Raw genomic sequence first — 12,500 nt, 5'->3', positions numbered from 1 at the left:
GAGAGAGAGAGAGAGAGAGAGCAGGAGGGAGAGCGAGGGAGGGAGGGAGGGAGAAGGCAGCGAACAGAAGAGGGGGAGTCCATCGTGTGCCAGGAGCTCTGCGCCTCTCCGCTCGTTCCGGCCGACATTCGTACGGGGATTTGTTTTGCTACCTCTGTGATTTTTTTTTTTTTTTCCTTCCTCCCCTCTTCTCTTCTCCTTTTTTTTTTTATTTTTTTTGTTTGCGCCCCCCTCCCCCTCCCCCTCCTCCTCCTCCTCCTCCAATTTCTACGCGGCGTCTCCGTAGTTTTTTTTTTCCTCTCTCTCTCGCTCTCTCTTTCATTCCCTTTCTTGTCCTCTCCATTTTCCTCCGCTCTCTCAGGCGGACTCGCAACAAAGGCTGCCGGAGTGAAGCCTGACGTGTGTTTGAATAGCACGAAACCAGGGTGAGAGAGAGGGAGGGAGGGAGAGAGAGAGAGAGAGGGGCAGGGGGGAGGAAGAGCAAGTGATCCGGCTGGAGGAGAGGAAGAGGACGGGAAAGACCGAGCAGAGAAGTGGCGGAGAGGCGATCGCCGGCCCAAGACGAATCGGCGGCCCTGTTTTTTTGTTTTTTTGGGGTTTTTTTTTTTCTCCCCTTCCTCCTTCATCTCCCTCTCTCTCTCTCTCTCTCTCTCTCTCTCTCTCTCTCTCTCTCTCTCTCTCTCTTCTTTCCCTTTGGAGACAGAGAGAGCTGAATCCCCCCCCCCCCCCGCCGCCCCGCTCCTACCCACCCTCCCCGCATGCGGGGGTGAGGACCGTAGCCTCGCCATCCCCTCTCCTGCCCCCCTCACACCCCCGCGCCCTGCCTCCCCTCCGCCTCATTTTCAAGGGTGGCCATGACTTAGAGACCACCAAACAAACAACAACAACAACAACAACAACAACAACAACAACATGGAGCTGCTGGGTGTGAGGTGAAGAGGATTTTTTTATTACTATAATTTTTTTTTTTTTTTTTTTTGGAACGATCTTGACAGCGCAGGGAAAAAAGGAACCGGAGGGAGAGAGAGAGAGAGAGAGAGAGGCAGAGAGAGAGGGGATAACCTCAGGGCATACTGCGAGAGCCCCCCGCCCCTCCCGCACTTTTTCATTTTCTTGGTTTTTTCAGTGTTGTCGTTACACTTTTCCCCCCTCACCATGCGCAGCTACTAATTTGAAGAATGTGGAGACAGCATTTCCCAGGCAAGGCGCATGTTTCTTATTGCCGCGCACGCGTGTGTGTGTGTGTGCGTGTGTGTGCGTGTGTGTGCGTGCGTGTGTGTGCGTGTGTGTGTGTGTGTGTGTGTGTGTGTGTGTGGACATGACTCGCATGGGTAGTAATGAAGGGTCTTATTTGTGTGTGTGTGTGTGTGTGTGTAGGAGGGTTATTTGCTGGGGGGGCTGCTTTAAGGCTAATGAGGCTCTTATGTTTTTGCAATGAAGTGTGTCACGAGAAGTGTGTGTGCGTGCGTGCTGGTGTGTTTGGCGTCCGGCAGGACTCTCCAGCGGCTAGTGTGTCTGTGGGTTTTATTCCTCTGTTGCCAACCTGGAAATGCACACGGGGGAGGAGCAGGATTGGAGAGGGCTCTGGTGTGTTTGTGTGGGTGTGTGTCACAGATGAGCTGGCCTGTGAGTGCCTCCATGTTGGAGACTTGGTGTTTGCTCTGTGGGGCATTAGAGCGAGTTGTATATTCAAACATGGTTTAACACGGCTGTGTTTTGATTTGGTTTGTGGATATTTGTAGCTGTCAACTGGCAAAGTGTGTGTGTGTGTGTGTGTGCGTGTGCGTGTGCGTGTCCAATGTGTCCAAATTCACTCCTTCTCACACAAATCCCGGCCGAAGGGCACTGTCCGCCCGTTCATCCACGGTGACAGCTGCTTTTGTCTCGGACCTCCAGCGCCACGGAGGAGTGCGAGCCTCGCTGGCGAAGCACAAAGGACCGTGTTTGGAGTGGAGACAGGGATGGACGTCTGGTGGTCCCCCCACCCCCCCCTTCCAAACAGCACCTACGTGCGTTGTCTTGCCTTTCGGTGTCCACCTACCGTCTGACTTCACGTCCATCCCAGTACTTCCTTCCCTTTTTATTTTTCCCCAGGCCTTTCTCTCTTTCAGGTTTCTCCCACACTCGTTCTTCTTGGCTGCTTGTTTGGGTGGTGATAAGTTTGGTGTAGAGGGGAGGCAGGAGGGAGGACAAGCAAGGCCTTTGTGTGTCGAAGTTTGAGCGGGTGGGGGCAAGGGAGAGGCTTGTTGGTGGGGTGGTTAGGGTGCTGGCGACTGTGTGTGTGCGCGCGTGCATGTGTGGACGGGGGTGGGGGGCGTTGAAGTGGGCGCTCGCTGATAGGGGGGCCGGCGAGGGCCTGGAAAAGGTAAGTCTGCCAACAGAAAGGAGATTACAAGTTCACCCCCTTTTTCCCCCTTCGCCACAAATACCAGGGGATGTGAGAGTATTTAAAGGAATGGATGAAATGGGCACACACACACACACACACACACACACAGACACACACACACACACGGGCTGGTATACAATTGGTGTGAAGGTTGTTTCGGGGTTTACACATAGACGCTGTACAGTGACGAGGCTGACACCTGGTACACTGTCTGTGTATCCGCATTCTCAACCAGTGTGTAGTGCTGTGGATGGAACGAGGAGAAGTAACACATTTGAAGCTGTATGTGTGACATCATCTGGCCAGTCCTCCCCTTCAAAGACACTTCAAGAGAAGTCGGTTCACTCAAGTGCCATCTCGGTACGTGGCCCGTGGGCGGTTTGCAGCTAAAGGGGGGGGTCGTCTAAAGTCCAAGCACTTGTAAACAGCGGTGGACGCGTGGACCGCCGGCCCATGTTGGTGACATCCACACGTTCGAGAGAAGCGTGGACCCGATGGATGAGGCGATTGGCGGAATGTCCCGACTGTCGGAATCACCGGGCCACGGCCATCGTCCGGTTTTGCTGACATCATGTCTCGCTGTCGGCGCCGCCATCTTTAGCGCTCACTAAACTGAGGGAGTGCTCCGTCTCCTCTAGGGTAACACTGCCTCTAACCTCTTTCCTGTTTAGCTTGCCAGACCGGCTGATCTGTAGCAAGGTTCCCACACAGCAGTGGTGTCGACAACTGTGTGTGTGTGTGTGTGTGTGTGTGTGTGTGTGTGTGTGTGTGTGTGTGTGTGTGTGTGTGTGTGTGTGTGTGTGTGTGTGTGTGTGTGTGTGTCAAAATTTCCTTTTCACCCCCATTCTTGCCAGGAAGGGAAAAAAAAAAAAAGCCTAGGAGTCGTATTTACTTTTTTTGGTTATCAGATTGGCCAATAAGACATTGCCCAATAGCCGCGACCCCCAGCATGGGAGTTGCTAGGTAACCATATCCAGCTGTTGAGCGTAATCTCTTTGAGCGCGTCTTGGCTGAGCGTCAGCTGGAAGCCGCGGACCGGGGGACCGCAGCGGGGGCGCTGACATCACTGTGCCATGGAAAATCCTCCTCACTTCCTTTTGTTTCCCCCCGTTTTTTTTTTTTTGTTTTTTTGGGGGGTTTTTTTTAACGTTTTTTTAAATATTTTATTATTGTGGCGCTGACACGGACATCGGCGTGAGAGGAGCTGCTGTGGCATGTTCCACATGTTGTCCGTGGTAGAATCGTCTCGCACGCAGTGTGTGTGTGTGTATGTGTTGTGTCAGTGCTTCCTATTAGGGGTCAACATAGTTATCATTGTGGAAAATTAGATCAAGACACAAAGACGGGTGTCCAGAGTCTCTCTCATCTCTGTTTTCAGTGAATAAACAGTTAAACAAAACAAGCGCTTTTTAACGGAGGTTTGAGACTGCGGCATGCAAAATGTGATTACTCGGCCAGGGGTAGTGGCTCAGGTAAGCGGGAGTTTCAAAGCTTGTTCGGAGACCAGGCTTTTTGTCTGCAGGGGCCTCGCAGACAACCCACGAGTTAATCCGAAGGGCCTGCGTTGCCTTCCAAATAAAATAGTCCTGGAAATCTGAGCAAGGCATGTTGGGAAACCGCAAAATGCAGCGCAAGGTCTCTTAACAGTGTATCGGCAGGATTGAGTGAATTTCCAGGTGAATAAAGATAATGCGATTTTGTCATCGTGAAAGACGAATGAAAAGATTGTCCTCGAGCACGAGAAAATTAAAGTGTTTTTTTTTGTTTTTTGTTTTTTTTAAGGAAATGATTCCTCTCCTGCTGAAATCTGACTCATTCCCTGGCAGCTGAGCGAGCGTCCTGCTCTCTCACATCTGCCCTTCTGAGCGGGATAACTGAACAACATATGGTATTCACCAATGAAAAAGGGCCCGTTCCTTAGGAGTGCTGCTTTTTCACATCTCGAGAGAGAAATCCTTTCTATTTTTGTTGTCACAATCAACCCCCTCCCTGCCCCCCCTCCCCACCCCAGGAAAAAAAAAAAAACACATTTTAGTCATGAAACATCTGTAATGCATTTGTGGTTGAGAAAGTTCTAGCGGTCCTGCCAGCTCTGCCAGAAACGTTCACACTCGCACTGTGGGTATCATCTAGACCGTGATCAACGTCGGCTAAAAACGAGCTTTAAAACCTTCGTCCCTTGGGGTTTCCTTGGACGTAATGTCACAACCTTGAGCCCTGTCTGCCGCCCTGGAGCCACCTGGGAGCGCAGACCCACCGGTTCTAAGCAAAGTACCGAGCTGGATGGCACGGTTTCCTCCGCGCTCGGTGGCTTGCGGAGCGTCTTGGCTGCAACGCAGCGACAAATCCATTGAGTCCAGAAGTTTCCATTCGAATTTTGATTAGCCATTTAAAAAAAAAAAAGAAACAACTTCCCTCGTAAATTTCACCGTTTGGGTCCCCGCTAAAAGTGAGCACAATGTTTTTTGTCTGGCGCGGAGCTGGTCTGTGTTTGGACAAGGGGGGGGGGGGGGGGTTCTGCCATTGCCTTCATTTCCTATGGCCCAGGTCCTGGGTCTGGCTGGGTGGAGTCCTGGGCAGGCTGCCCATGAGCGAGGGAGAGAATGAGAGAGAGAGAGAGAGAGAGAGAGAGATTAAGTGTTTATTTGTATGGCCCTTTATCACAGTTACAATCTCAAAGGTCCTTACTGATCCAAATTCATGCAAAGATTTGGTGGCACCCTTTAACCCTCAACCCCATGCAACCCCACGAGCAAGGAAGAAGGGAAGAAGGTGCATGAAAGAGGGACCCCCTTCTCCGGGAGTGAGAAAGAAAATCCATATTCGCTTTTAGGAATACATTTGGAGTCAAGTGAAATCATCATCAAACAAGAGGACACCACCAGAGCTATCTAAGGTGGTCAAAGAGGCTTCGGGGAGAGACCGGCACCCATGGACGGAAAGACGGAGAGGCAGTAGGACTGATGATGTCACAGATACGCGTAGACACACAGTAAAAAAAACAAAAAAACAAAACAAAACAGGGAACGACGGCTCCACTAGCGTCGCCTCACTCTATAGGAGCCGCCATTGACATAGATCCTCCAGGACATTATATCAGTTCGTATCCATGTCCGAGCAGCGGCTCTGGTCGGCACGTAGCCGCTGTCCCGAGACCAGCTGTGGCGGACGGTGCCCCGAGTGGGTGGAGCGGGGGGCTCAACAGAGTCAACGGCCGACTACAACAGCTGGCCCGCGGGATTGCGCTACCGATAGCCGTGTCTTGGTGTGTGTGTGTGTGTGTGTGTGTGTGTGTATTGTGAAACAGATACAGAGAAAGGCAGATGAAGAAGGCATCGTGTGTGACTGGGGGGGCCACACTCTGAACTCAAGTCTTTCTAGTACCTCGTGAGACTGTGGACACAATGACTTTGGTTCCATTCAGTTGCATGACGTTATATTACACGACATTGTATTAGCGTGTGATACACGTGGGGCCCACCTGTTTGGCGTCTTTGGGGACGAGCGAGCGGTGTTATTAACCAATAAGCTGCAAATCGTTGGTCAGGTAGCGGCGTCGTTAAGGCCCTCAATTAGCACTTGTCTCTGAGTTAATTAGCCTGTGATTCTTGGTGTATTTAACATAGCCCAGCGTTCAGCCTTATTAGGCTCCTGAGAGGCTGCGAGCCACCAGGAAATAATTAATCAACATTGTTTTGACCCAGTTCCGGCGCCTGACGTCACCACGTCCACAAACGGCCGCCCTGTTTGTTTGTGTGTGTGTGTGTGTGTGTGTGTGTGTGTGTGTGTGTGTGTGTGTGTGTGTGTGTGTGTGTGCGTGTGTGCGTGTGTGTGTGTTGCAACAGATCTATTTGTCTACGTATGTGCATTTTTCTTCATTACACTGTGTTGATGTTTGGGCACACCTAGTGTGTGTGTGTGCGCTTGTGTGTGTGTGTGTGTGTGTGTGTGTGTGTGTGTGTGTGTGTGCGCGCTTGTGCGTATGTGTGTGTGTGTGTGTGTGTGTGTGGCTGATAGACCTTTTTTTTTTTTTTTTATTCCCTCGGCGAGTCGTTGCCGCAATAATGAACTCTGCTGGAGTGTGAGGCTAACAGCACGATACATACACACACACAGCAGAGGAGAATGCATGCCCGCATATAAATAAATATGAAGAGATTGTAAAGGGATTCACTCTTGTGTTTCTGCCGAACGTGACAATGTGGTGGTGCCTCCTACTGGAGTTTTTGGGGGGGGGTTTTTTGGGGCGGGGGGGTTTGTCTTTTCTACCCTTTCTGGCCCGTCCTCCCACATTCATCAGCCCCACATCCACACTCGGCGTCTCGGCTTCGCCTACCTGACTGTACGATGCCATGTTGGCATCTATAGTATTGGCGTCTATAGTATTGTAGTCGTGTGCGTCTCCCCCACTGGAGCCATTAGCGTGTGGCCCGCCCTCTCAACAGTGAAATGTGAAAATGAACGTCGAAAATGTCTTTGTGCAACAAAGGTTCACTTTACTGTTGCTCCCCGATCATTAGGAGCCCCCCCCCCCCAACCACATTCCTCCTAATAGAAGGTCTCTATGGGAAACACTGAGCACTATACACTGCATCTAGTTCCCCTAATCAACAAATGCTGTTTAGTTTTATGCAGCGTCGTCTGGACCAGAAGCTGTTTCTAGTCGGAGAGGCGGCATACAAAAGGGCCGACATGCAAATGTTGACGTTCTGGAGTGTGTACAGTGTGTACAAATTACTTTTATTCATTTATTTGTTTACATATGTATGTATGTACGTGCGGGGGCCCAGCTTTATGTTCCACGCGGGTCCGCAGGATAATGATGAAAATAAAATGGAGATTGCCGAGAGGAGGGGGGCGACAAATTGCAACTCAAATCTGCGCCGCTTTCCCAGCTCTTCACCGTTTGATGTTGCGTGTTCAGCCTTAAAAAGAAAAAAAAAAATACGGGCCCTAATTTTAGGTTGGGCTAATCCTCTGGATTTAATCGCTTTGCATATAAGATTCTTTCTGACATGCAATTTAATTGGAGCCTCGAGATTCCGAAATTGCAACCTCATGCAATTTGGTTATTGCGGTGCTCGGTTTAGATTGCTGCTGCTACGGCTGTGGGGTAAAAAGAAACTGCCGTTATGAAAGAAATACTGAAAGAAAAAATAAATAATATATTTCCTCAGGTTTGACCTCTCCAACCAAGGGTTTTGTTTCTGCAGAGAGGCTTCGAGAGAGAGAGAGAGAGAGAGAGAGAGAGAGAGAGAGAGAGAGAGAGAGAGAGAGAGAGAGAGAGAGAGAGAGAGAGAGAGAGAGAGAGAGAGAGAGAGAGAGAGAGAGAGAGAGAGAGAGAGAGAGAGAGAGAGAGAGAGAGAGAGAGAGAGAGAGAGAGAGAGAGAGAGCACAGATGCCACTAAATAAAATATTTCATAATCCTGCCCAAATCCTCTAATCACCATGACAACAGGCAGCAGGGAGTGGTGTAGAGTGCCCCCCTCACTCTCCCTCCCTCCTTCTCCATTTTTTCTCTTCCCTATTCCCCATTTTTTTTCCCTCACCACTTTAGTTGAATTCCCCTCCTCATTGTTTTTCCCTCAACGTGGAAGTGCTGTTTTCCAATGACTTGTTTTTGTGTATTTTCGGGAGGGGATTTTCTTTCTTCTTCTCTCGGCACATTACAAGAAGCGTCTCTCCACAATACGCAGTTGTTTTTTTTTTCGGGGGAAGGAAGCACAATCGATTTGTTTGATGAGTGGGCCCGAGCCTGTCAGAACCTGTTCCTCCTGAAGGTCCCAAAAGACAGTCAGAATACAGTCTGTATCATTCACAAAATAATAATGAAATGAGAGGAGGAGGAGGAGGAGGAAGTGGCGGTAGCAAGGCGCTCTGAGAAGGAGCCCCGGGCCGCATAACTTGGAAACGGATTGAACTGTTGGGAAAATAAAAATAGGCTGATTTCGACTGCGCTGAAAGGCCGCGAGGTTAGTGGGCAAAGGTGGTAAAACAGACAGAGGAGACACACACAAAATAGCCCACACCTCCCCGGCCTTCCAGCCTGTATGGCGATAGGATAATGGAGGCAGTGACCTCATGGGGTGAAAGTACCTGTTGCCTGGTAACAGGGTTTGTAGCGGCAAGTGAGCAGTCTAGTATTGTGTGTGTGTGTGTGTGCGTGTCTGTGTGTGTGTGTGTGCAAGTGTGTGCAAGTGTGTGCAAGTGTGTGCGTGTAAGATAGACATGGTGTGCGCGGCTAAGACTGTGCGTGAGGGCGGATATGTGCACTTTTGTGCCGTATCGACCAGTGTCAGAGTTGATAATAACGGCTCGAACCAGAAAGCAGGTCAATCCACTTTGAGTCTCAGCATTGATTTTATTGAGGTGTGTGTGTGTGTGTGTGTGTGTGTGTGTGTGTGTGTGTGTGTGTGTGTGTGTGTGTGTGTGCATGTGTGCGTGCGTGGGTGCGTGCGTGCGTACGCGCTTTTCTTTTTCTCCATTTTGGAAGATGTGGCAAACGCACAATCAAGCTTTATATAAACACCTCCCACTGTGGCTTCCACGGTCATTTCCTACCTGCATATCAGCTCTGCCCCTACAGCGATACAAGAAGTAACTTTCTCTCTCTCTCTCTCTCTCTCTCTCTCTCTCTCTCTCTCTCTCTCTCTCTCTCTTCTCTCTCTCTCTCTCCCTCCCTCTCTGCTCACAGGTATTCGGCCCCAGATCATGAACGGGCCCATGCACCCACGCCCCCTGGTGGCGCTGCTGGACGGGCGGGACTGCACCGTGGAGATGCCCATCCTCAAGGATCTGGCAACCGTGGCCTTCTGCGACGCCCAGTCCACGCAGGAGATCCACGAGAAGGTGCGGCCGGAATAATCCATCGATGAACGCGTTGAGCGGCGTCCGTTTGAGTCGCAGTTTTGTTTTGTTTTTTCAAGCAAAGGTTTGACCCAGGTTTTCCCGGGTCCTATGCAACAGATGCGGATGTGCAACAGAACTTTTCGACTAGATGAGTCATGTGACGGGGAAAAAAAGACAAAGCCATCAGTGAATCTGGAGTTAAATTGTGGGGGGGGTAGTAATACAAAAAAAAACACAAGCAGGGATTGTGTTTTTTTGAATGATCTTTTGTATCAACGCTCTCTATCTCGCGCCCGACAAGAAGCTCCGTCCGAGATAATGTCTGTGAGTGAATGTTTTAGAAACGGGGCCCTTCTGGGAGCGCAGATTGGCAACGTTCCCATAATTATAGCTGCACAGTGGAGGGTACAACAGGGGCACTATGCACACACACACACACACACACACACACACACACACACACACACACACACACACACACACACACACACACACACACACACACACACACACACACACACACACACACACACACACACACGGGTGCCTGAGGCAAGAACGTAGCAGTCACGTCGGTTTGAGGTCAACATGTCAGACACATGTACACACACCCGTACGCAGACGTACCAATCAAGGGACCTAAACATTGCTCGGCTGGCGGACCCAACCATGTCAGTTTTTTTGGGGGGGGGGGTTTTGCGTATTTTATAAAATATTAAAATAACTGACTTCACGAAACTCACCTGGTGCCTATTAGCCCCCAGTGGTATAATGATAGCGGGCAAATCCGCCAGTGAACCAGACCTTATTAATTATTTATGATCCAGGACCCCGAAAGGCACTGTCCTGGATGTTGTACCGCAGCATGCCAGCCCCGAAATCGCGCCGATGGTCTTGTGCTGCTCCGTCTGAGGAGGGGGGGGCCCTTTCGCAGAAAAAAAATAAAATTAAAAAAAAGACACTCGCTGGAGCTTTTCCACTCGATTGTGATATTGGTCGGGTTCTATTCGCCCGTCGCTGAACAGGCTCCTACCTCGCGGTGGCATTTTCCACGGCCTGCGATCCCTCTGGCCGACCCCGGCTCGCGGCCGGCCGGTGCAGCTCTTAGCACTCAGCCCAAGTAATGAGATGAGTGATTGAAGAGAGCTTTGACCTTGAACATCGCCTGCAGCGCTCGCTCCCTTCTCGCTCCAAAAAAAAAGGAAAAAAAAGAAAGTGGTGTTAAATTTTTGCGGCTGTTCTAATCCATCTGTCTCAGGTCGACGCAGTTAATGGTATGTGGATTTAAAGCCGGCACCGAGTCACGGCGGAACCCCCGCGCGCATTAAGTTAGAGAGAATGAACTGTGACAAGGGCCCGTTTTGTCAAGCGCGTTATTAGAATTCACCGGACACACACACACACACACACACACACACACACACACACACACACACACACACACACACACACACACACACACACACACACACACACACACACAACATAAACAACATTGCTCACACTTAGGGTGTACAGGGTGTGCCTGAGCATTTTCATTTAGTTTGGATGTAGCATCGTAGATTCAAGGCCAGTTAGACGTAGATGATGTTTTTTGTACACATGGATGTACGGTACACAACTGAATACAATGATGACGATGAATAAAGTCTAACAATAAATATCCTGTATTATAATTTACTACTACTACTACTACTACTACTACTAATAATAATAATAATCAAACGCGTCACCCAGGTGCTGAATGAGGCGGTGGGGGCCATGATGTACCACACCATCACCCTGACCAGAGAGGACCTGGAGAAGTTCAAAGCCCTGCGCATCATCATCCGCATCGGCAGCGGCTACGACAACATCGACATCAAGGCCGCCGGGGAGCTAGGTGGGACGCCGAGCGAGACAGGAAGATAGAAAATCAATATTTTATATTCCTTTATATTTCTCTAGATATTTTTGTTTTTGAGTATTATTCTTATTTATTTATTTTTTTTTATTTTTTTTTAGGGGTTCATCCCAAACTGATATTATTATTATTATTATTATTATTATTATTATTATTATTATTATTATTCTCCTTGTTATTATTTGGGCTGAGAGTGTCTGGAACCCGACAACCATTGGACCCACGAACACGGTTGAGCTCACAGTAGAACCGGGACGTCACAGACATCCCGTGGTTCAAGTTTCATATCGATCCACATCCACATATCCACACATTTGTGAAAAACCGACAAAATTTGACGGAAAGTAGCCGAACGTTCGTGCATCGCCGACACGCCAACGTTTCCAAAATTTGCGGTCGGGTGGTGGAGCGAGACGGGTTTGTGACAAGTAACCTGCAAGACGCTTTGTGACATCATCATCCAATTGGCTATAAATGTGCCGGTCGCGGCTATGTACGTCCATTCGCACGTAGCGTCCATTTTGTGTGTGTGTGTGTGTGTGTGTGTGTGTGTGTGTGTGTGTGTGTGTGTGTGTGTGTGTGTGTGTGTGTGTGTGTGTGTGTGTGTGTGTGTGTGTGTGTGTGTGTGTGTGTGTGTGTGTGTGTGTGTGTGTGGTCTTACCTGGTTGGCGTCGGCGGGGTGCTTCGTTGGATATTTCATCTCTTTTGCCGTTTTGGTAAACATAAACGCGTTCTGCTCACATCGAACCCGGCGCTGTTTCCTCCTTATCTTGCGGCGTCTTAAAACACAAAGTGTAGGAGTCCAAAACAGTCTGCGTTTGTGTCGTCACACAGGCAGTTCGCTTGCAGCCCCAGAGCAAAGGGTCCGAATTGCGTGTGTTTTATTTTAGTCCCAAAAGTTTAAAAAGTTGTTGAAACGTCTCTGGGGGACGTGCAGTGTGTAATCCGTTTGAATGGACGCGTGTTTTTGGGAACTCCCACACAGAGTGATTTCCTTCCACAGAGACACCGTGAGACAGGACTCTGTGCACTACAGGAAGTAGACAGACACCTTCTCGTCTTGAGGAGAAAGTCCTAACACGCAACAAGTGTATGGACTTGTATTAGTAATTCTTTGTGCCCCAGGACCTGGAAAACTCGCGCCGCCACGTCATTACATCGGTCGATGCTGCGTTCAATGAAAACACGGAAAATTGTAACTCGTTTTAGACGTAATGTTGATGTAAAGACGAGCGACAGCACAAACTGATGCTACTCGAAACTCAGTATTGATGCCTGCAGCTATACATTTTTTGATTATTATTACTGTTATTTTTCAAATGAATACTTCCTATATGCTTCCTATTGAGAGATTCCATA

At 49.4% G+C, this 12,500-nt stretch overlaps 1 protein-coding gene across 4 annotated transcripts in view; it reads left to right on the top strand.

The window, feature by feature from the left end:
- LOC307242650 (C-terminal-binding protein 2-like) overlaps positions 1-12,500 on the top strand; it is a gene marked incomplete at its 5' end in the record, with an annotated part of 57,803 nt that overhangs the window by 37,305 nt on the left and 7,998 nt on the right. For 3 of the 4 annotated variants that reach the window (XM_080017177.1, XM_080017180.1, XM_080017178.1), the window contains 2 exons: positions 9,084-9,238; positions 10,976-11,120. In XM_080017177.1, the coding sequence (XP_079873303.1) occupies positions 9,084-9,238; positions 10,976-11,120 (300 nt within the window). Of the gene's footprint in view, positions 1-398; positions 1,201-9,083; positions 9,239-10,975; positions 11,121-12,500 lie in introns of those variants that run through there. The other variant, XM_080017179.1, reaches the window with a different exon arrangement.

This window comes from Zeus faber (assembly GCF_960531495.2).
Source record: "Zeus faber genome assembly, chromosome: 16".
NCBI classification, from domain to species: domain Eukaryota; kingdom Metazoa; phylum Chordata; class Actinopteri; order Zeiformes; family Zeidae; genus Zeus; species Zeus faber.
The sequence above is the reverse complement of the archived record's forward strand: the minus strand, read 5'-3'. Positions and strand labels throughout refer to the sequence as shown.